Here is a 24990-nt window from a genome sequence, read left to right as displayed (position 1 = left end):
GACGCCGAAATGTGAGCATTTTACTTCAGATTTAACTTCTTACAACTTTTGCAAAGCTCTAAACACTATAACACTATCATTATCAGTTTGAAATGAAACCAGGACGGCAGCTTTTAACGCTTTTGTCATTTATAGTAACTTTAATCAACGATGCTACGTAGCCTTGTACAAGTTGTCTGATGCGAATAATATAACCATATAGCAAATGTTAACATGTGTGATTATAATGCTGAAAATAATGCTTCTCCTTTGTGTTTGTTTTTATGCTCCTATAACACGTTTATCTTGTAAACAGGGATCCATAGGTGTGGGTTGAATATACAGCCCATTGCCTTAGCGTTCAATTTTAAGCCATATTGTGAGGGTGAGGGGAAAGGCTAAGCAGAAGGCAAAGGGGTACTTGAGAATTTGGCCTTATGCCCCTAGAGGCCAAGAGCGCCACTGCAGGTGTCATAGCATGATACGTTTTTTTACTCATTAATTGTCCGTGAGAGTAAATACTACGCTGACAGAAAAGACAAAGGGAGAGATGGAGATTGTACATCCAATTACACAATGGAGATCATTTTTTTCACTCAAACTTGACCATTAGCCTGTTAGCGTCTTCTGCGTGATTCTATTAGTGTGTATTGGGGCCTCCGACCCAGTTTTCTGGTTTTCTGAGACGCCAGGAGGAGATGAAAGACCCCACAATCATCCCATTAACACTTGCATTACCCCCAGAAGGACTAGGAAAAGGATTTATTAAGGTAAACAAGTTACTTAGTTTGAAAGGTTTTTCCTTTTTCCAAAAAGTGATTTCCAAAAATCACAATGTTTTCTTTCTCATAATTTTTGTCACTACTGAAACATAAATCCGACTTTTACGCTCAGTTACTAATTAAAATTGCCTCAAAGTATCTTTCACTACCCACAACAAAATGCCTCTGTATGAGCCTAAATAAATAGAGGGCTATCCTGATCCATTTTCTGCTTTATTCATTAGTATAACTGCTAAATGTAGATAAAGAAAATGCACACTGTATCCTATGCTTTTATAATATAGTATAATAATATGAAAGTGAAATGAACGGCTGGTGTGCTGCTTGCATACCATGTCTCTGATCTGCACGTGCCCATAACTGAAGACGATGGCGTTGGGAGGGTTTCCCACTGGCAGCATAACTCCGAATGACACGCACATTGTGGCCGGGATCAGGGTGTGGAGGGGGTTAATGTGCAGCGTCTCCGACTGTGGAGCAAGAGAAGAAAGGGGATAAAGATATGAGAGAAACAATTACATTATTTCCTGTATTTAATATGAAGGAATCTGCTAACATTATGTAGATTGGTCAGACAAAAATGGAGCACTTCAGACTTTGCTATTGCTGTTCGTATTTGGTGATAGGGGGCAGTGTTGTTCTGTTCAGTTGTGCACCCGTGTTTTTTCCCCTGCAATAATCATACACATCACACACAGCATGGCTCATAGGTCTGACCACGATTCCCACAAACACCTATGCACAGTTTTTATCAGACAAAGTGATTAGTACAATGGTGTGTCCGCACCAGAGCGCAGAGTATGGGCAGGAAGACAGTGAGAGTTGCGGGGTTGGAGGCGAACTCGGTGACCGCGGACACGAGCAGACAGGCCAGCAGGGTCACTGCCCACGGAGGGAGGCCACTCATGGGCTCCAGCTGCCGGCCGATCCACACGGACAGACCGGAGACCTGGAACAAGCAAAGAAAATAAATGTAAGCTATTATAATGGGCTGCACAGTAGGTTGTGCTGTTCATGTTTAAGGATTTAATGATTTCAGACTTCAGTGTTATCCTGGTTAATGCAGCTCTACTCTCAATCATAGACATAGGCCAAATACTATTACTATTCCCACCCACTCACCCTATTGGTCCATCATGACCAATAGGTGTGTGACAGCCTGGTTTAACCAATCAGGGAAGTGTGAACAGGCAGGAAAAGAAGATAGTTTTAGGATATTATGCTACTCAGTTTACATGAATTGTGGTAAAATAAACATTTGGATCTAGGCACAAAGTCATGATTTGAATTTTTGCCATATCAACCACTCATATTTACAATCATTAATAGGAGAGTAATCCCAACTCCTGATATCTACAGCGTAAAGAAGACTAAATGAGAGCGTACCTTGCAGCCAGCAGCCAGGGCATAGCCTCCTCCCACCAGGATCACGATCTCCCACGGCATCAGCCTCTGAAAGTCCTTCCAGGTGATCATGGGGGTCATAGGGTCCTCCTCCGAGTCTGAACAACAGAGCAAAGCAGAGCTATTGACAATTTCTCAGGATTTGAGAGAACATTGGTTGAATAAGATTTAAATCCCATCCTATAGTTTTGTAAGTTAGGACTAACAACAACTGTTATGACGATTCCTACAAGACTATGTAGAACTCAATGTTGTGATCCGAAGCCCAATAGATACAGAATATTACATTAAGCATGCTCTGGTTTTCATACAGTAAAATCTTTACCAATGTCTTTACATCCAGCGGAGCAGGAGGACGAGAATGGCCTTTTAGCAGGAATGAGGAAAAGCAGAAAGCCCAGCAGCACAGACACTGTGGCATCAGTCCTGTAGCCTTTCCTATGGGAACAAGACACTCATATATACTGTATTTGCGTGTAATGTATGTATATTAGTGCATTATATGAACTGCTTTCTTACTTCTCAAACAGGGATGTCCATCCTGGGACGAAGCCAGGCTCTCTGGTGAACCACAGCAGAGTCATCAGGACGAAGAACACCCCTGTCACCACCTCCGGGTAACTGCAGAAACACACTGTCATTACTCCACTGCTTTGTGCTGACAGCTGCTTCAGAGCATGTTATCATGGTTGTAGATGTATTAGGAATTTGTAGTGTTTATATTATATTCAACTGGTTACTGTTTTTCATTTGTTATAACAAGTGACATGTTTTGACATAATATTTTGAATGTTGGAGCTGGAATTCTCAGGCATCCAGGTAAGTTAATGAGCAGGCCCTAATAAATAATGATAATAATGATTTGATTTATTGAACTTCGCACATTCATTTACCTGGATATCTGAGAAAGCCTGTTAGATTCACCTACCGTTTGGCATAGTTGGCCTGGTGACTGAGTGCACTTGTACCTGTCACTGCCCACTTCTACATCTTGTGGCAGATCCAGTCACCAACTTTGGCCCTGAAGAAGCGGTTTTGGTTAAAGGGACTAGAAGTTGGTCATTTTATATTCACTACTGCCACCTCAGGTCTTATGCGCAACTGCAGGTTCTATATTAAGCTCATGCATGACGGCGCTGTGGACCCGAATGAACACCTTTTTGAGTGACAGTGCAGGATTTCAGAGGCAGTTGTGGTGAACAGGTCTGAGCTCATTCTACACATTAGGACAACATGTAGGGAGAGGAATATACATAATTCTAACATTTTGAAACGCTGTATAGATACAGACGGCATCTCGTCATAGAAGGGGGCGTGGCTTCGCCAAGGGGTAAAATAGAATCTTTAGAGAAACACAATTTTTCACTCTTTTTAGCCATTTTCTGGTGGAATATGAACTTATTCATCACACATAAATAAAGTCAAGTCTAAATCGGGCCCATTTGGATATTTCCTCACAGCAGATTGTTCAGTAGAAGTGAAAAAACGGCATAGCTAGCGCTAGCTAACCGTTAGCATCAGCCCGATGCTAACATGAAGCATCGAGTTAGCATTCTTTGTTATTTATGTATTTATGGGCTGTTGAACCACTTTGCTCCTCTCCATGTCTTTGTATTTTTATTTAGTAGAAAACTATATTCATAATTCAGCGTTTGCTGAAGTAGTTTTTGAATAATTAGAAAAAGTTTAGATTTTTCTCAAAATTGTTTTCCCCCTTTACTGTTTTCAAACATGACCATATATGGGCGATTCCAGAGATGCCGTCTGTATCTATAGTCCCTTTAATCTTAAATCATCTGCTGTTTTCCATCAAGCAATGTCCAGCTGTTTTGATTTATTGGACCGTGATTATCAACGTGTATGCTCATATCTAGTTCAGATTATTGAACTGGATACACAACGCTGCGCCCTCTTCATGTTTGCTTCGAGTGTCTGATAAAGGTCTGTAAAAGTGGTGCGTTTTTACTGTAACGATAACAAACCTGATGGGGCCCAGCTTGGCGTACTCCTCGTGGATCCTTTGCTCGGACAGCATCTCTCGCCTGGTTTTGCGTTTCTTACTCAGAGAACATGTCTCCCTGAAACTGGGCACAAAATAAACACCGTTACCTGGACCGCACGGTAATAACAGCATAAAGACCACACACTTAAGGTCGGACTCAGTCTGAAACCACAAAGTTCAGCCCATGTGACACGCCGCAGACAGAGGGATTACTAGTATTACTGATGACATGTTGTAGATGTAATTATACACTGGTAGAGGACAATGGACCATATGATAAAATCTATAAAACACAACCATGGGTAATTCAGCTTATTGTCCTGAGAAAGATGTTATGTTAAGATATTTGTTGCCTTTAAAAAAAAATCTTTATTTTATTTATTTATTAATCAAAACACTATGCTGATATTATATGTTTTCTGAACAGTCATTTAAAGTAGAAATGGTTTCAAGTATGCCTCGATTAAGGGGAGGTCTCTGATTCACAACTGCCCCCTGCTGGCCAGCCCTCACACCTGCGCAAGTAAACTGAGCAGCGCGGCCTGATGACATCATCGCACAGCGCTGACGATTTTATGTCAGGCAAAAGGCCCAAAAAAGGGAAGAAAACATTTTTTTTTTGCAAAAAATTTTTTTTTACTCAAAATCATAATCGATCATTTCGATTAATTACCCAGCCCTACCTACAGGCACTTTTTAGTATATTGATTTTTATCTTTAAATTAATAATGCTGAATTAATTTCTTCAATCGGACAAACAACACACGGCATCAAAAAGTCCGGAAAGTCCGGAAAAGCAACAATAACACAATAAAAAAGTGACAATAACGTGACAAAAACACCTACAAAACCAGACAAAAATGTGACATAAACACAGTGACAACGCAACAAAAAGTCACAATCAGTTGGCTAAAAGAATATTAGGTTTAAAAGACTCTAAGACTCTGAAGTCTGAGTCAATTCTCAAGTCCTATTTTGGATCTTTGAGTTGAGGCACGAGTCCCAAAAATGGCTTCGAGAATGAGCCACAAGTCAGAGTCCAGGACAAGAGTAACATCCAGAGCCGTTTTTCCTATACACAGCTCCCGCAGCTGCAAGGGCGCTGTAACTCAGTCAAATTACAGTATTGTTTCGCTGATTAATGAACGAGTTGTTAAGGCGACAGGCTTTCTGACCGTGCTCGCTCGCTCTCTGCCTACTTTGCCACATATTACACCAACATGGGGCAGCCTAGTGAAGTGGATGAACAGGAGAGACCTTCCACCTGTCACCCCCAAGGCACGAGGGCTTCTCCACTCGTGTCCCCGTTTGGTCTGTCTCATACTGGTCGCCACCTGCACGGCTTCCTCCCGTCTCCCGGGTGCTGCTAACCCCATGTTTTCTCTGCGCTTAAAGGTGGACAAGGTGCTGCATGATGAGGCTCATTTAAACTACCTTCTTATTGTCTCTAGAAGAGTATCAGGACAGTGGTTTTTTGAATAGAAGTGGAAAAAGCTGTTGAATTTGTCTCAAATGAGAGTTGAATCCACATGGTTCTCAGTGTAGTTACTTTCAGTAACTCTAGTTCTCTGAATGTGCACGGTCTAAAACAAATTACTGTCAGGGAAATTTTCAGTGGTAAGATAAAGATAACCAGTCACGTGCAGGTTTCAGGTTTAAAGGGGCTAGATGCAAGTTTGCCATTTTTTACTCACTACTGCCACCTCAGGTCAGACGTGTAACTGCACCTTCCATATTAAGCTCGTGCATGACGGCACTTCGGACCCGAATTAACACCTTTCTGAGCGACAGTGCAGGATTTTAGAGGCAGTTGTGGTGAACAGGTCTGGGATCATTCTACACATTAGGACATGACTGGAACATGTAGGGGGAGGAAAATACTTAATTTTAACATTTTTAAACTCTGTATAGTCCCTTTAAATCAATTCAAACTGTGGGTCAGGGACCAGAGGTGGGAGAATGTGACCATTTTCCATTTACTTTTAAGAAGTGGGGGGAAATAGCCTAGTGTCGTCCTAAACACCAGTCTGACAGTGGCAAATGGTTAGTGGTTCTCACACAGTGGGGCAGGGCCCAAGCTGAGGTCATTATGTTCCATTTCTGCCTTGCACGACTGCACAGTGGAGCTGTTTTTGACCGTAAATGGGTTCGCTCTTCGTCGAACAGCCTTGAGATGCGTTCTATACTGTAGGGCCTCCTAGTGCATATTTCCTTAGGGCCCCAGAAAGGCCAGCACCGGCTCTGACAACATCACCAGACCAAACATGTCCGCCGACTCACACTGACACAGATGAAAAAAAACAAAAAACTTACTTGCAGCCAAGGAAGAGGAAGTGCAGCCAGAGCCAGGTGAGGACCAGCATAATGATGGCGATGGGGAAAGAGAAGATGAACCATGTGCCGAAGTTTATGACTTTAGCATCTGGGTAGCGCCTGGAAAACATTGAGAGAATAAAATCACTTTAACAAAATGTTCAAGTAGCACCTCGAATTTGTTTTCACCCAGGGCTAAATGGTATTGGGGAAACATAACGATTTGTAAATCTACTTTAGAACTGAAATATAGCAGTTGAAAGTTTAGTAACATCATTTTGATTTCAGGACATTTTGTAGAGGTTTTAACTACAGGGTGAGCAGGATTTATGCATTTAAAGATCCCATGGAGGCAAGATAAAACTGATGAAAAGTCATCAAATAAACAAATGGACATTCCTATGTGTCTGCTGTGATCAGTGTAACAAACTCTACCAGTCATTTGCTAAACTCTCTATGGCCCATTTCTTGTCAACCTTCAAAAATTTGCTGTCAGTTCGTTTTCTTGTGTCTTTGTGAGTCACAGGTAAAAGTGATAAGATTTGTTCGTCAATATTGAGATAAAGCTGCACTTTTGTAACATTTAGCTTCTTAACCCCCACCCGAACCGAGCACATTTTCTCCAGTTTGGCTTTACCCAAATCTAAAAGCAACTTGAAAAAATGTTTCAAAACGTCGATGAAAACGAGGATGAAAACGCTACAAAAAAAGTAACAAAAAGTGATGAAAATGTGATGAAAAAGTGATGAAAAAACCCCATAAAGAAACAAAAAAGCGATTAAAAAGTGACCAAAAAGTAACAAAAAAGTGACAAAAAAGTGATGAAAAAATAACCAAAAAGTAACAAAAAAGTGATGAAAAAGTGATGAAAAAGTGCTGAAAAAATATCCAAAAAGTAACAAAAAAGCGATTAAAAAGTGACAAAAAATAACTAAAGTAATAAAAAAGTAACAAAAAAGTGACCAAAAAGTGATGAAAAAGTAACAATAACATAACAATAAAGTGATGAAAAAGTAATAAAAAAGTGATGAAAAAATAACCAAAAAGTAGCAAAAAAGTGATTAAAAAGTGATAAAATAGTAACAAAAAAGTGACAAAAACATGACTTAAAAGTGATGAAAAAGCCACAAAAGAGTGACAAGAAAGTAACCAAAAAGGGCCAAAAAGCAGTGAAAAGAATGATGATTAAAAAAAAAAAGAAAGAGATCGGTGACATCAATTTGATAGCTTTCTAATGAGGCGCTACACTGGCCTATAGCTTGTGAGCTCCAGTCGAGAAGCTTTTAAATTTGGGTAAAGCCAGACTTGAGAAAATGAGAAAATGCGCTCTGCGGGGGGTTATGAGGTTAAAGGTAAAAGATTACTCTCTAGTTAACCATTTTACAATCTTGTTCCCTCAGAAAACAAAACATTTATTATCCCATTTTTGTTTTCTTGCATGTTTGAGTAATCCCACATACACTCCTATTCTCCGCAGTTCTAAACACTTTCCCACCACCTGCTGATGTCACGAGGTGGTGCGCCACAACAACATGATTTTATTCAACATCAGAACTGAGTCGGTTTATTCCATTTTAAAATGTTGCGCTCTCGACTCAAACCTTCACATCTTTACTGGATTCGTTTCTTTGAATGTTTTCTGCCTGTTCATTGGTGTGGAATATCAATTAGGAAAGCTTGAAAACTCTCTGAATGCGTCTCTAACCCACCTGGACTCCAGACAAGGTGGCCACATTGTCCTCTTTTTGAACCGGGTAAGTTATTGTCAATGGCAGAAAACAAAACAAGCCTTGGGAACGACAGGCTGTTTGAGTCTAAGGACCAAAACGGAGCTTAGTTTTTCCTTCTTGGACTAGAGCTAGTACAAAAAAAATAATCTACTCGGCAACATTGGGCCTATACAGCGTTTCCCCAATGCTTTTGAACGCTTCAGTGCTTTGTCTAAGTCGAATGTAACAGTAAGTACTGTCACAGAAGCACATTCTCAGTCACAGCTCGACCTTTGGAGCAGATTTGAGGCTTAAAGCAGCAACTGAAGGAAGTGGGTTGGCACTGATTAGCTTTAATTCAGAGCTCTTCTATTTTGACTAAGACACGGCACAAATTGTGTTGAAAGGCCCAACCGGCTTTGTGAATCGCATCAGCGGCAAACATTTCTTTGTATCTACTATGTCTGATTGCTTTGGCCCTGTCAGATAAATAAGATCAATAACAAAGCCCTTTGGACAACAAAGTTCACCCATGAAAATCCTTTGACATGAAATAATTATGAATATGGCGATAACAGTGATATTTCAATATTTTACGAACCCATTTTAGCACGTTTCACACTGTTTTTAATGCAGGCTTCTAGTTACTATAGACATGCACTAGCCTAGCACCACTAAATATATATATATATATATACAGTGGGGAAAAAAAGTATTTGGCCAAAATCCAATAGAATGTCTATGTGAAACTGACCAAATACTTTTTTTCCCCACTGTATCTCCAGAAATCAACAACACTCTGGATAACTAGGAAATGAGAAATATCCCTTTAAATGTGTTTAATTACGATCAATTAAAGCAATACTAAGTAACTTGTTTATCTTAATAAATCCTTTTCGTAGTCCCTCTGGGGGTAATACAAGTGTTAATGGCATGATTGGGGGGTCTTTCATCTCCCCCTGGTGTCTCTGGTCAGAAAACCACAATTGCAACTTTCCTGCCTCTGGGTTGGAGGTGCAATACACACTTTTAGAATCATGAAGTTAACAGCCTTCGGGCAAAGCTAACTGCGGGCTAGCGCCACTTTAACAGTATTTACAGCCAAGTTTGAGTGAAAAAAAATGATCTCCATTGTGTAATTGGATGTACAATATCCCTCTCTCCATGTGTCTTTTCTGTCAACGTAGTATTTACTCTCACAGACAATTAATGAGTAGAATTAAAGCGCAACATGCTACGACACCTGCAGTAGCGCATTTGGCCTCTAGGGGCAAGAATTACTTAGTTCTGCTTTAATTACAAAGGCCATTATTAACTCGATTAAACATTTGAATCAAGTCTTTTTTCCTCAGATTGTGCCAATACAAAACTTTTAAATTCACAAATAAATGTGCTGTATTAAAGCAGTAGTAAGTAACTCTTGCCCCTAGAGGCCATAAGCAAGTTTTTTCTTAGCAAGTTACGATTTTTTTTTGTCTTGGAGAGACTTGGAGAGTAAATACTACGTTGACAGGAAAGGCGAAGGGAGAGAGGGATATTGTGCATCCAATTATACAATGGAAATATTTTTTTTCACTCAAACTTGGCTGTAAATACTGTTTAAAGTGACGTTAGCCTGCAGTTAGCTTTGCCGGTTAGCATGCTAGCTTCTTCTTCGTGATTCTATTAGTGTGTATTGGTGGCTCCGGTCCGGTGGCAGTCAAGTTGCAAACATGGTTTTATGGCCAGAGACACCAGGGGAGATGAAAGACCCTCCAATCATCCCATAAACACTTGTATTACCCCCACAGGGACTAGGAAAAGGATTTATTAAGGTAAACAAGTTACTTAGTACTGCTTTAAGCAACAATGGGTAAGTCTAAGTCAAATGGAGTGATTTTGTGATATTGCATTAACAACATATTAATATCAAAATATTTGGTGTCTCTCTTATTGACAGTCAGATTTGTACTTGAAAAGGACGATGTTTTGATTTATAATATGGTTTAAAGAGATTAGAATTAGATTTGGGTAAAGCCTAACTGGAGAAAATGCACTCGGTTAAGGCGGGGGGTAAGAGGTTAAAATATGTTTTTGTGGAAGTGTCGCATTCACGCTAATTTGGGCCAGGCTGGTCAGAGTCCGGGGCCGTTTCCAGTCCCAGTCCGCCCCTGCCTACTGTTGCATGTTATGGGGTTTACATAAGTCGAAACCCACCCGGAAATGCACAAAAAAATCCCAACTCTGCTTTGATTCCCGGATTGTGCTGGGATTGGGACCTTCGTCTTCCTGAACTCACGTGTTGAACTGCTCGGCGAAGATGAGGTTGGTGGAGGTGCCTGTGATGGTCATGAGTCCCCCGATGGTGGCGGCGTACGTGATGCTCAGAGTCAGACATTTGCAGATCATGTGGTCTCTCTTGGTCGGGTACTGAGAGTCCCTCCTCATCTTCACTCGCTTCACATTTGGAATCTCTACTGCCACCTACAGACAGGGAGGTAAACAGCTATTTTGTGTGTCCAGGGAATATTCACTGTCCTCTATTGTACTCCTGTGTGAGTTCTGTGTAGGGCCGGGTACCGTTACATCTTTTTTGACACCAGTACTTTAACGATGCTTGGTTTTCGATACCGATACCTGAAATATTTGTCATCCAGAACCAGAAAACAGGACAACAATGTGTGGAAGATCTGCAAATTTGCAATATTGGTTTCATCTCCAAAGTCAAGAAATGTGTGTAAAGTTGGAAATAATTGGGGTATTAATTGGGGAAAATTGGAAGTAACTGTGACAAAAAAGGGGCAAAAATAGGGAATAAATTGGAAAAAATGGAGGAATATAGGAAAATGTGAAAGAGGGAAGAAAAAAAAGAGGAAAAATTGGGCAAACGTTGGGGGAAAGAAAAGAAAAAATGGGGGGAGGGGGGGAACTGGAACAGCCAAGTCACTTCCTTTAAAAGGGCTGGATGCAAGTTGGCCATTTTATGCTCACTACTGCCACCTCAGGCCATATATGTAACTGCACCTTCTATATTAAGCTTGTGTATGACGGCAATTCGGACCCGAAGTGACACCTTTTTGAGAGACAGTGCAGGATTTTAGAGGCAGTTGTGGTGAACAGGTCTGGGCTCATTCTACACATTAGGACATGACTGGAACATGTAGGGGGAGGAAAATACTTAGTTTTAACATTTTTAAACTCCCTACAGTCCCTTTAATGCTGTCCTGTCAACGTCTTTTTCACTATAAACAAAGTAAAAGCCAAACTGACCTGTGGGAGATATCCATTGGTGTTTCTAGCGACGGCTGATGTTAGACACAGCCCTAAACCGTTCATCTCTCTCCCCTATAACAAAACACAGGACAACCAGACTTTGTTTGGCTACTATTTTTTGATTCATATACCAGAAAAAAAACTCACACTCACCTCACTGACTGCGGAAAGCTCCTTTTTAGAGCAGCCATTGCTGTAAAAAAAAAGACACATTGGATTTACATTAAAATCTGCACAAAAGCTAAACACATTGACATTTGAAGCATTTGGAGATATTGCACCTGTCGTCCTGATAGAACAGCTCCAGTTGGTTTTTGTCCAGGTTTTGTTCTTTTTCTGAAACACATGAACATTCGTACAGTGCATTCAGACATTTCCACATCTGCAAACTTAAAGGCCCACTGTGTCACATTTTGGATTCTACTGTTGCCTGTCATACAAACATGTTTCTAATGACCAGCTTGACACAGAAAATGTTGTTTTTACAGTGGGTAATCAAAGAACAGATTTGGAGGAGGACCTAACCTAGATTCATCTATTATTTGCCTGCTTGGGTCAACATCTCCATGAGGACGAAGTTCCTGTCAGGTCTTAGGAGAGGTGAGCCGCCCACAGCAAAGGTATTTAGGTTTCAACAATTAAAACATATGGAATAGAATAAATTTGTGTATTTTATTCTATTAATTGAAATGTTTTTACGCGGTGATGCTTTAAATCAGGGGTGTCCAAACTACGGCCTGCGGGCCAACTGCAGCCCATGGCCCACTTTTAATTGCCCCGTGGCAAATTCTAAAAATATATATACTGTATTTTCTTGCTTTAATTGAATATATATGAAATACTGTACATGAAAATCCATTAATAGGAAGTTGTGATGAAGGCTGTTTTTTTTTTTTTACTTTAAGCATGTTCAATTAAAAAGGATCAGAGCTTCCCACTAATACATTAGTTTGTACTAAAAAAACGCTGGACCCTGTGTATATTAACCAGAAATTACTCTTTTCATAGCAGCATAATAGCCAAAAGTAGATATTATTTAATGCTTAAAATGCACCAGAATGCATTTAAAGCCCCCCGGACCCCCCGAGGAGACTCTCTCTCCCACCACAGTCTCCTTGAAATCTGTAGGAAACACTCAGCATAGTTAACATTTTATATATTATATATTTGCTAATTTTAATATAATAGAGGTGAAGTTATATATCTGACCTCGACTGAGTGCGGCCCAGTTGTTTTTTATAATTTTCTGTATGTGGCCGTCAGTGAAAAAAGTTTGGACCCCCCTACTTTAAACGAATCAACTTGTAAAAAAAAAAAGATGGTATACTGACTACAATATCTAATGGTTTAATTATTTTGGAACATTACGTGTTGTGATTTCTAAAAGATTTGTGATTTATAACCAAAATTCAGTTCACAGTGTCATTCAGAGAACAGTGGATCATGAACAGCAATTCTACTACAAGAATACAAATAAATTACATAAGTTCTTTGCTAAGAAGACTTACAATACCAGTGGATTTTCACACTGACAGATTTTTTTCTTTAGCTTTGACATAAAATTGTGAACTTTCTGTTAGCAGAAAAAGAAGCTGTTTTCATGACGTTGTTTTTCCTATTCAATAACAATAGAGTTTTCAATGTTCATATGGGACATACATTAAGACAGATAAAAATAACTCATGACAGATTATTTTGGAAGCTGTCAAGCCAAACCTATGCTTCACAGGACATACTTTTATGTATACATTTTGATTTGATGACTAATCTTGCAGGGTTTATGTTTAAAACATTAAAACACTTGAAGGCGTGACCGTACCCCTGTCGTCCGGCTCCTCTGTCTCCTCGGTGCTGTCGGGGTTCTCCAGGCTGTCGGCGAGTCCGGTGCAGATGAGCTGCTGCAGCACAGCCTCCGCGATCGGCATCACCATCGCTGTGGTCGACGTGTTACTCAGCCACATGGACAGGAAGACCGTACAGCACATGAACCCCAGCACCAACCTGAGGGGGAATAGAAAATCATTAAAGGGATATTTCAGGATTTTGACATAGGGCCTAATTTCCTAGTTTATCCAGAGTGTTGTTGATTTCTGGAGATATATCTATTTTTAATTCATGCAGTCCTTGTATTTGAAGAGTTTAGTGGTGCTAGGCTAGTGCTAGGCTAGCGCATGTCTATGGTAACTAGTAGCCTGCATTACAAACTTCTTCAAAATCATGGGGTCGTCCTCCAAACATTGCCATATCTGATTTGTAGAAAGCTCCTTTGTGAATTCCACGTGTAGTAATGCCGGCCGCAGGTAAACAAACTACTGTAGATCCGGTAACCGAGCAGATCACTCCACCGCTGCGTAGCTTACAACCTGGAAGCTGATGCTGCTCAAATATAAGCTCTTTTAAATGCAAAATGGTTATATTTAAAAACATAATTCAGTCAACACAGACATTTATATGGGTAGTCTGGTGTTATAAGTGATTTGCCTCAGGTGCACTGTGCTTGGGTCAGACTGTTTTTTAATGTAGGCTACTAGTTACCATAGACATGCACTAGCCTAGCACTAGCCTAGCACCACTAAACTCTTCAAATATAATCACTGTATGAATTTTAAAAAAAATCTCCGGGAATCAACATCACACACATGAGGCCCTATGTCAAAATTTCTGAAATATCCCTTTCAGGAGTCAAAAGGGTTGATGTAGCAGAATGTGGGCTTAAAGGTGGACAAAGTGTATGTTGACTACAAGGCGATATCAAAACTGCTGTCTGGTATAAAGGATGAAGAGACATTTCTGCCCTTTGGTCATTTTAGGTGCCCATGTTGAGCAGCACATTTACCCAAAGTAAGGCATATTTTGCACATTTCTGACTTTTGACTATTGTTACCGTGGAAGTCCCTGAAAAAGTAGATCAACGCCCTTTTGCTGCTGACGCCACATTGATGGATTAAAAAGCTGTATTTCACTATGACACTTCCATATAATGTTTGTTCTCTGAAAACACAGACATCTTGTAAAGCTGAATACGGTGCTGGTCATTGACAAAGCTTTTGCTCATGTGCAAAGCGAGTAGCACATGCAAAAGTGGATCAGCAGCAGACACGTTTATCCTTTTTTTTACTCACGCAGCATTGTCTTATTTACAGATCACATTTGTGGGCCTGAAACTTCAAAACTAGTAGTTCATAGACATCTTGCGATTAGAGATTGTTTTCCCACAAAAATACATTATTGGTATTTTTGAGGGGGGTTCACAAGGTTCACAAGTAAATAGTGAAGAGCTTAAATGTGCAAATGAAAGAAAGCATTGATCATCAAAGAAATACACGATTATACGATGGCTGACTATAGATACAGACGGCATCTCTGGAAACGCCCATATATGGTCAAGTTTAAAAACAGTTAAGGGGAAAACAATTTGGAGAAAAATCTAAACTTTCGCTTATTATTCAAAAACTACTTTAACAAACGCTGAAATATGAATATAGTTTTCTACTAAATAAAGATACAAAGACATGGAGAGGAGCAAAGTGGTTCAACAGCCCATAAATACATTAATAATGGAGAATGCTAACTTGATGCTACATGTTAGCATCGGGCTTAGCTAGTGCGAGCTGCAACTGTCGTTTTTCACTTCTACTGAACAATCTGCTGTGAGATAATATCCATATGGGCTCGATTTACACCTGACTTTCATATTCCACCAGAAAATGGCTTGAAAGAGTAAAAATTGTGTTTCTCTAAAGATTCTATTTTCCCCCTCGCCGAAGCCACGCCCCCTTCTATGACGAGACGCCGTCTGTATGTACAGCGATACAATATAGCTATGAGAATACTGTCCACTTTTGTGTAAACAATATCCCCACAAATGTGAATATCGTTCACACAACACACATCAACAGTGTGTGTGTTCCTTACATGCCCGGCTTGGCCCCTGCCACCATCACCATCCGCAGAGCGATGCGTTTGTGCAGGTTCCACTTCTCGATGGAGGCAGCGAGACAAATCACTCCCATCAGCAGCAGAGTGGTGTCCTTACAGTACTCTGCAGCCACCTATCAAAAGAAAACATCACAAAATGACTCCGTGTAAAATAAAATGACACAATATGATATGAAACAACAAGGGGCACTGGGATACTATTTTCTCTTTTCTTGCCACTCATCTGGATTCTAGCCGCTGGGGTCTTCTCTATAACCCCTTACGTGCAAAACAAATCTTGCTGCTGTACGTTGAAGGAAAAAGAGGCTTACACTGTGTTCACTGCTGCTTTGTCACCGTGATTATGTCACAGGAAACATGCCTCGCTTTTATATAACAAAGATTGAAAGGCGGATAATTGTTTTAGCAAATTGATGGAGTGTGTTGTTATGGCTGGTCATAATCAACACATAGACATCTCTCACATTACCTGGATGACCGAGAGCATGTACAAACAGGAGAGCAATGCCACAGGGATGCTGCCGGCCGCTCAGCACCGGAAGAGCGTACCCTATGTTTGAACCCAGATTTACTGTACAGAGTCTGTGTGTTATAATCTCATTATGTTACATTTTTCACCCCTCACATGACTCTGGATAATAGAAAGAGCAGGAACTGGGGTTAATCAAGGACTTACATGTCGTGACTACCATGGCTTACAGTACTGGATGTTTAGGCTCATTTACATGTGCTATACTGTGTATTATAACTGGTGCAACAAAGTGCTGCAGGATTGTCGTGAGATTTGTGACTTCACACAATCACAAAAAAAAAACCTGTGCTAATTGGTTTGAGCTTTTTTCCCCATGTTTTAAAATTATGGTTAAGATAAGAGTTCGATCGATCTATCGGATATATTCCGCTGATATTTGGGGGTTTTACAATATCTGCTATGGGCCAATCTTGCACCAATATTTCTGAGATCGAAAGTGATAGAGACTTCCCATTGCATTTGAAAGAGCGAAGTCAGGTCTTTAGAACGAGCCCTCCCACAACTCCATAGGCCTCGGGGGAGCAAAGAAACATCACAATGTAAATTGGTTTGCTGCAAGTTTGTTAAAGACAAGTTTCACTAAACCTCAGTCAATATGGACATGCTGCACACAGAACCAGGAGAATTCAATCGCTGAGTTAGTTTTAACCTCTGCAAGTATATTTTTGATCGCCGTAACAACAGTAGCAATAGCATGCTAATGCTAACGGCAGGATGCTAATGCTAACGGCAACTAATCAAAGCTGGGACAGAAACTATGTATCACCTAAAGTAATATCAGTCACTGCTGGAGCGGCCAAGTATTTATGCTTTTACAGGATTATAGACCAGACATTTGGAAAAATCAGCCGAACATAGAGAGCACCCAGAGGAAACTCATCCAGACACGGGGAGCGGAATCAATCCCGGGACCTTCTAGCTGTGTTTTTGATACTTGCTGACAACAGGATAATGGCAAAAAATGAAAGCCTTCTGCTTCACATTGACAAAAAATCACTATAATTTTGTTAACGTATCATATTTGCTGCTGCAGGTGCAGAATGTTGTGTCCTTGGGCAAGGCACTTCACCCAATGCCTATGTGTGAGTGGTTGGTGGTGGTCGGAGGGAAACTGTACCACCATCAGCATGGAGTGAATGACCCCCCCTCCCTTTCATGTGAAGCGCTTTGGGTGTGACTTGTGTCATAGCCCTATACACATAAGATTCCCTTTCCCTAATGTTTTTTGCACTGGATCAGTCTGGCTAATGGTTCACAGTTTTCTTTCTTATAATGGATAAATCTCGATTTTCAATTCAATTTTCATATGTAATAATGAAAATAAACACATGTAGCTGATTCATGAGCTTAGACATGTCTTTTATGCAAAGCTCAGCTCAGCTCAAACAAAAACAAACAAACACTTTCTATTATTTAACACATAAAAATGTTCAATTGCATTATCCAAACTCCAAAACTAGGAAACAGCAATGAGGAAGTACTGAAAGGTGAGCAGTAATAGCAGCTTCTGTATAATGAATGTATGTTGTTTTGCATGTCTAAAGTGGAATGACTTACCTCACTGGACTTGAGTACCCCGAACAGTGGATAGAGGAAGGCTGGGACCAGGGCAGCAGCACCCAAAGGAACTGCCTCTGACACCCAGTAAATGGCTGTGACGATCAGGACATACGCGCAGCTCGCCTCCTGGAAACACAAGATAACAGTAGTGACTATTTACTCGAAACATAACACCAGGATAATAATACCAACATGTCTGTTGTGTAACCGCCCAATTAGACGTCCTTTGACAACTTTTGGGCCTTGAGAAGAGATTTGTTTAACCTTACAAGTTAATATCAAGTAATGCCCAGCTATCAGACTCTGGTCGTGTGTTATACTGTATGAACAGAATGGTTGTGTTAAGGCATGAACTGCTTCTCTGAAAGTCAAAATGTTTCTAACTAAACACCATATGACTGAGTGATGATTGGTCTAGCATCTTTTAGATATTGTGTAACAAAATTCAGGTACATTTAAAAACAAAACACAAAGACAGTAATCCAAATGTTGTCTTTCTTTCTCTCATGACCATTTTTTTCAGAATACAGAAAAACATAAAACATAATTGTGTTTTTCAGACAAGTATTGCTTTAAACTAGAAATTGTAGTTCATGTTTTACAGTAAAATCAGGATTAAGTTCACTATGCAAATCTTGAAGCAGAACTAAGTAACTCTTGCCCCTAGAGGCCATGAGCGCCACTGCAGGTGTCGTAGCATATTGCGTTTTAATAATAATTGTAATAATAATATTAATGTAATAATTGTCTTGGAAAGTAAATACTACGCAGACAGAAAAGACAAAGCTTGAGAGGGATATTGTTCATCCAATTACACAATGGAGATAATTTTTTTCACTCAAACTTGGCTGTAAATACTGTTTAAATGGCGCTAGCCCGCAGTTAGCTTTGCCCGTTAGCCTGTTAGCTTCTTCTTCGTGATCCCGTTAGCATGTGTTTGTTGCTCCAACCCGGAGACAGCGAAGTTGCGATTGTGGTTTTCTAGCCAGAGACACCAGGGGGAGATGAAATCAGCCCATTAACTGCAAAAAAGATTTATTAAGGTAAGCAAGTTAGAACTACTTTAAACACACCTAAGAGCATCGACATCTGAGAGAAGATAGAAATGTTTCTATTCACTTATTTTATCTAATCAGGGTTGTCCACTGAGATTAGGAATTTCATTTCCTGGGGAGTCCTGGTCCCAGAGGGGAACCTATTGTACATATTTTGTGGTAGGGGAAAACCTACGCAGGCACGGGGAGAACATGCAAACGCCACACAGGCACTGAACCATCTGGCTGTGAGGCAGTAACAGTCTTATCAGATTATGTTAGGTCTAAACTACAAGGTTAGCAGATATTACAGAGTAAGACCCTCTGGAAACAAGACATAATAACCCTATAATAGCTCTAATGAGGAAAATTCTGGTCTTAGATGCAAGTAAACTGTGTGCCAAATATGCGGCCACCTACTGTAGACTTACAACATTTTTACGTAAGAAAACAGTGAGAGTTCAATCTTAGTTAATCTCTAATTACTGCACTCAGAGGGAGAGAGGCGCGCCTGCACTAAACTGACGTCAACTCAGAAGAGAAGGAGTGTCTCCTGGCTGCATATGCCAGAAATATTTTGAACCGAGAACTACCAGCCCTGCAGAGACACATGCGGTGGATCAGATAGACCTGGCTGCCATGTCTTAAATACTGTGACCTGGTAGTACTGTATGTAATTGAGAGTGTACATTTAGTAAGTAATGATTAAACAATGAGGAGCCGTGCACTATACAGTTTTAATGCACAACATTGAGTCAAAAACACCACAAGGTGAAGCAAAGTGCATTAAAACTGCATAATGCACGGCTCCGAATTGTGTAATCCACTTATACCATGGTCCCACAAGCTGAAACTGTTTTCCCCAGGAGGGGAAAAAAAGCAAACAGGCCCAAATGAACAGTTTCAGTTGGACCATGGTATAAGCATATAAAGAACTCGGAGCTGTGCATTACACAGTCTTAATGCACTTCACGGAGGAACAACAATCTTGACTCCACGTCGTGCATTAAAATTGTATAATGCACGGCTCAGAGTTGTTTAATCCTCACTTGCAGGCAATACCAGCTTCTGAATACCCAATCTCGTCAGATCTTGGAAGGTAAGCAACAGGTTTGGCCCGGTAAGTAACTGGACAGGGGGCCTGGTGAGGATTTAAAGCAGTACTAAGAAACGTGTTTACCTTAATAAATCCTTTTCGTTGTCCCTGTGGGGGTAATACAAGTCTTTTCATCCCCCCCTGGTGTCTCTGGCCAGAAAACCATGTTTGCAACTTGACTGCCTCCGGACCGGAGCCACCAATACACACTAATAGAATCACGAAGAAGAAGCTAACAGGCTAACGGGCAAAGCTAGCTGCGGGCTAACGCCACTTTAAACAGTATTTACAGCCAAGTTTGAGTGAAAAAAGTATTTCCATTGTATAATTGGATGTACAATATCCCTCTCTCCCTTCGCTTTTCCTGTCAGCGTAGTATTTACTCTTCAAGACAATTAATAATATTTAAAAATAACTTGCTATGACACCTGCAGTTGCACTTATGGCCTCTAGGGGCAAGAGTTACTTAGTACTGCTTTAAAGGAATAGGCCACCGTTTTTACATACTAAGATATGTTCTTAGCTCACTTTAGTCGAGTTAATATATCCCCGTCTGGTCTTTGTCCGTGTGCTCTGTCACGCAAACGGAGCACATACGCAGCCTCTCCCACATGTCACATAGCTCCGAAAAAGCTCACGATAGAAGCTACCAAGCTCTTCCACGTGTTCCCTATTTAAATAAAGTTACGTCAAGTGTTTTCATGCGAAGTATATTTACCCAGAAATGTAGCATGTCGATTTTATAAGCAAATAAAAAGGGGGACTATATTGTGAGGCGTAATGATACGAGGAGCACAGCGTCCGCGTAGTAACTCCTAAAGACTTCCCCCGCTCACTTCCGTCAATAACCTTTAGGAGTTACTGCGCGGACGTTTTACTCCTCGTATCATTACGCCTCACAATATAGTCCCCCTTTTTATTTGCTTATAAAATCGACATGCTACATTTCTGTGTAAATATACTTTGCATGAAAACACTTCACGTAACTTTATTTAAATAGGGAACACGTGGAAGAGCTTGGTAGCTTCTATCGTGAGCTTTTTTGGAGCTATATGACATGTGGGAGAGGCTGCGTATGTGCTCCGTTTGCCTGACAGAGCGCACGGACAAAGACCAGACAAGGATATATTAACACGTCTAAAGTGAGGTAAGAACATATCTTAGTATGTAAAAACGGTGGCCTATTCCTTTAAAGTAACGGTAGTAAAATTCAGTTGTCCATCACAGTGAGTGAGTGAGCATACAATAAAATCTATAAAACCTATTATTATTAAAAATATATATATATATAATGTTTTGGTTCAACAATCTCCCTATACTGTAACAGAGTACACATTTTCAGATAGGTTTCTATAAAATTACAACATTAATAAGAGGGCTAAAGCAGATTTTAAACATGATATTACAAAAAGAATCTTGTGACCATTCAAATTACAATTTTGATTGTAACAAATGTTGCTGTTCTAAAATGTATGATAATAATGTGATGTTATGTCCATAAAAACATGGCCCTATGGGATTAGACCAAGAACAGAACAAGATGTTTTGTGTTAAAGACTCAAATCCTCCGGGCACACACAAGTCATTCACAAGGCTCCAATAAACGGGATCAAAATCGCAGTAAGCCGCTGAGATCGCCTCACAATGCTTTCAATGGTGTGAAAAGGCAATATAAAAGTGAAAAAGGGTGACACAGAAGTATTTGATGCATTATTGATCTGTTTGTTCGATACAGTTAAGTCAGTGCTGGATAAGCAGCAAACTTTATACAGTGATGTGTCCAACACAAACGTCAATACAAGATTACGTTGAACAAGTTAACAACTTTGTGTCGAAGAAAACTCTGTCTAGGTATAAAAATAGTCAAGCAAGTGAGCAAACGTTATTAATAAAGCCCTTCTCACAGACAGGGCTTGCAAAGTGCTAAGAGTAAAAAAACGTAATAAAGAAAGACACAATGCATTTGTTCTGCTAATGCCAACATACTGTACAAAATTACCAACATATGATATAAAACTACTAGCTTATTGTCTGACTAACAGAATGACCTGCTCATTGACACTTTTTGGTAAAGAGGGAAAAGTTGAGCGAGAAATATCAAAGTGAGCTATGCAGACTTGCAGAGGGCCCATGGGGTGAACTGGACTGGGGTTGTTTGGTCCCAGCACGCTTCTGTGCATCTCACTTACAAGACAAAAGGTCAAAATCGGTCAAAACTAGAATGGTTTTTGTATTGTTATATTGTTTCAAATGCTTTTAGCGGTAATGCCGTCACATCAAGAACATGTCTCTATAGAAACCGCTCTTGATCCCATTAAAAGTGTTTCTATGTGAGATGATGTAATTGAGTTGCTGTCAGGTGACCTTATCTGCATGACCTCATTATGATAAATGAAACAGACTGAAAAGCTGAAGGAGCAGTCTCTCTATTGACAGTCTCATCACTTCACTCTTATCTCAGGGCTGAGGAAATGCGTGTCTGATTGGAGAGAGGAGATTCGTATAGCGCTATGACGAAACAACCTCCACTAAACAACCACTTTAGAGTCTTTCAACAGGGAACATACCTTTAAATTTCTATACGCAATTTAAGCAGATGCAGTTTAGAGAAATATCAAAGAAAGACACAGCAGTCATTCTGCCTACGCTTAGCACTTTTCACCACAAAACCAACATTCATACAGACATGTTCAAACACTATAGTGCATTGTACACGCTGGACGCAAAACGGGTGTCTTGCCGATGGACACAACAGAAGTATGCACTGTACTCAACCAGTAGCTCTAGAGCTAACTCTGGACATTTTCAAGTGGCTCTGATTTTGTGTTGATCCGTGTCACTGTAAATGTAATTCAACAACTGATTGCTCCTTCTTAAAGTCATTTCTTTGATTACTTTGTTTTGTAATCAGTAATCTGATACTGATTACTTTAGTTTTCAAGATGATTTCAAAATAGATTTCGAGTGTTTTAATAAGTTCAACGTGGAGTTTTTCCACAGTTGACGTCTCGTTCCCTGCACATAACCAACAACGGACTACAGAGGCCGACCGATATGGGTTTTTCTTAAGCCGATGCCGATATTTTGGGATGTTAATTGGCCGATGCAGACGTGCTCGGCTGATATTTTTGACCAAATGTCTGGTCTATAATCCGGTGAAAACAAATGCTTGGCCGCTCCAGCACTGGCCGATTTAATTGTATTACTTTAGGTGATCCAATCATAGTTTCTGTCCCAGCTTTGATTAGTTGTCGTTAGCATTAGCATACTGTTGCTAGCCGTGGCATTTCGCACGGCGATCCAAAACACAATAGTGGAGGTTTAAACTAACTCAGCGATTGAATTCTCCAGATTCTGCACTTCAAAATGACAGGAGGTTTAGTGAAACTTGTCTTTAAAGAGACTAGCTGCAGTTGGTCATTTTATACTCACTACTGACACCTCAGGTCATACGTGTAACTGCACCTTCTATATTAAGGCACTTCGGACCTGAATTAACACCTTTTTGAGTGACAGTGCAGGATTTTAGAGGCAGTTGTGGTGAACAGGTCTGAGCAAATTCTACACATTAGGCCATGGCTGGAACACATAGGGGGATGAAAATACATAATTTTATAATTTTTCAACTCTGTATAGTCCCTTTAACAAACTTGAAGCTAACCAGTTATCATTGCGATGTTTCTCACCTCCCCTGAGGCCTAGGGAGTTGTGGGAGGACTCATTTTAAAGCCCTTTCCAATGCAAGAAACCCAGAAATAGCGGCTTTTTTCGGCACTAGCTTGGCCAATAGCCAATATTGTAAAATCCCCAAATATCAGACAAAAAATACCCTCTACAACGGACGACAATAATCTTTACTTTAGATTAATGAAAAATATTGTCCGTTTTTCTAGCCAGTATTACTATTTCCAACTTGACCTTTTAAAAATGTATATATTTGGTCGGGACAGTGCCTGTTAATGAATGCAAACATGCCACACACCATATGGCAGCTGATTTCCATCTGTTGTCCCACACTCACCCTGTCCTATTGCACATGTTTTTAGTGATGGGGGAAACCAGAGAACTGGGGTGGAAATCTACGCAGGTGCAGAGCGAACACGCAAGCTCCACACCCCACGCTTTTGTTGCACTCACGCTTCTCCCTGGTCACGTGCCTGCTATCACGAGTACGAATGTGAACAAAAAGTGCCGGTGCCCTGTCCTGACTGCGCCCTGCTGATGTCCCACTGATGTCCCAGAGTCACAGCTGTACGACCCCCTCCACCTCCGCACGCACCCTCGCACATACGCTTCTCCTCTTCCTGTCAATCTCTGCCACATTCCTGTCCCGCCCGGGGTCCCGGTGTCGTAAGGGAGCCACGTGGGGCCAAATCCTGCAGGTCTCACTCATTATGTAACTAAATGACTGGGATTTTTTAGTTTCTCTGTAGTCCAGTGCAGTTCCTTTGTTCTCTGTGGCCTCAAACAGTGAGGTGAACTTAGTGCTAAAACTTCCCTGACTCCTGACACGGCAAACGCAGTGGGTTTCTTAGAGTGCAGATGGAAAACTAAAGGCATATTTTTGTTATTAATTCTAAAAATAATAAACATTTCTGTCTCCTGCGGAACAGTTTGTTAGTTTAATACATGAGGTTAGTATGTAACTTATGGAGCCAATTGGTGCTGACATAGACACACTGTATTAAAGCTCTCTCAACTATTTTTCAAACATCTTCTACAAATCCACAATAAATAGTAGGGCTGAACGATACTGAAGTAACTTGCGATATGCAATATGGCTGTGTATCACGCGCTAACGATATTATTGTGATATTTTGCTAAACCTTTTTCAAGATGATATGTTCCACGCAAATCACAAGTAACTACGTTTTAGCAAATTGTGTCAAAACACTACATCGGGACCAAAGCAAGGCCAAAATTTAACTAAAGCAGTAAATATTTAAAGCAGTACTAAGTAACTCATGCCCCTAGAGGCCATAAGTGCCTGCAGGTGTCATAGCATGTCACTGTATTTTACTCTTACTCATTAATTGTCCGTGAGAGTAAATACTACGCTGACAGAAAAGTCAAAGGGAGAGAGGGATATTGTACATCCAATTACACAATGGAGATAATTTTTTTTAACTCAAACTTGGCTGTAAATACTATATAAGTGGCGCTAGCCTGCTGTTAGCTTTTCCCGTTAGCCTGTTAGCTTCTTCTTTGTGATTCCATTAGTGTGTATTGACTCCAACCCGGTGCAGGGAAGTTGCAAGTGTGGTTTTCTGGCCAGAGACACCAGGGTGAGATGAAAGACCCTCCAATAATCCCATTAACACTTGTATTACCCCCAGAGGGACTACGGAAAGGATTTATTAAGGTAAACAAGTTACTTCGTACTGCTTT

General features: G+C 40.4%; 1 protein-coding gene and 1 long non-coding RNA gene across 2 annotated transcripts in view; one reads left to right on the top strand and one right to left on the bottom strand.

Annotated features, from left to right (window-relative positions):
* The window catches only part of slc13a4 (solute carrier family 13 member 4), a 29456-nt gene that overhangs the window by 898 nt on the left and 3568 nt on the right, over nt 1-24990 (bottom strand). The window contains exons 2-15 of the mRNA XM_079552450.1: nt 17470-17598; nt 15357-15493; nt 13261-13442; nt 11723-11777; nt 11595-11634; nt 11439-11513; nt 10468-10652; nt 6481-6600; nt 4148-4249; nt 2685-2786; nt 2491-2603; nt 2148-2263; nt 1549-1710; nt 1094-1231 (exon numbers count right to left, since the gene is read on the bottom strand). Coding sequence (XP_079408576.1) covers nt 1094-1231; nt 1549-1710; nt 2148-2263; nt 2491-2603; nt 2685-2786; nt 4148-4249; nt 6481-6600; nt 10468-10652; nt 11439-11513; nt 11595-11634; nt 11723-11777; nt 13261-13442; nt 15357-15493; nt 17470-17598 — 1656 coding nt within the window. The remainder of the gene's footprint in view (nt 1-1093; nt 1232-1548; nt 1711-2147; nt 2264-2490; nt 2604-2684; nt 2787-4147; nt 4250-6480; nt 6601-10467; nt 10653-11438; nt 11514-11594; nt 11635-11722; nt 11778-13260; nt 13443-15356; nt 15494-17469; nt 17599-24990) is intronic.
* Nucleotides 586-24990, top strand: LOC306960205. Its single transcript, XR_013792664.1, has 2 exons — nt 586-626; nt 24849-24990. It is a non-coding gene; the product is annotated as an uncharacterized lncRNA (long non-coding RNA).

Source organism: Gobius niger, assembly GCF_951799975.1.
Source record: "Gobius niger genome assembly, chromosome: 2".
Classification (NCBI taxonomy): domain Eukaryota; kingdom Metazoa; phylum Chordata; class Actinopteri; order Gobiiformes; family Gobiidae; genus Gobius; species Gobius niger.
Note: the sequence above shows the minus strand (reverse complement) of the source record. Positions and strands in the feature narration are given on the sequence as shown.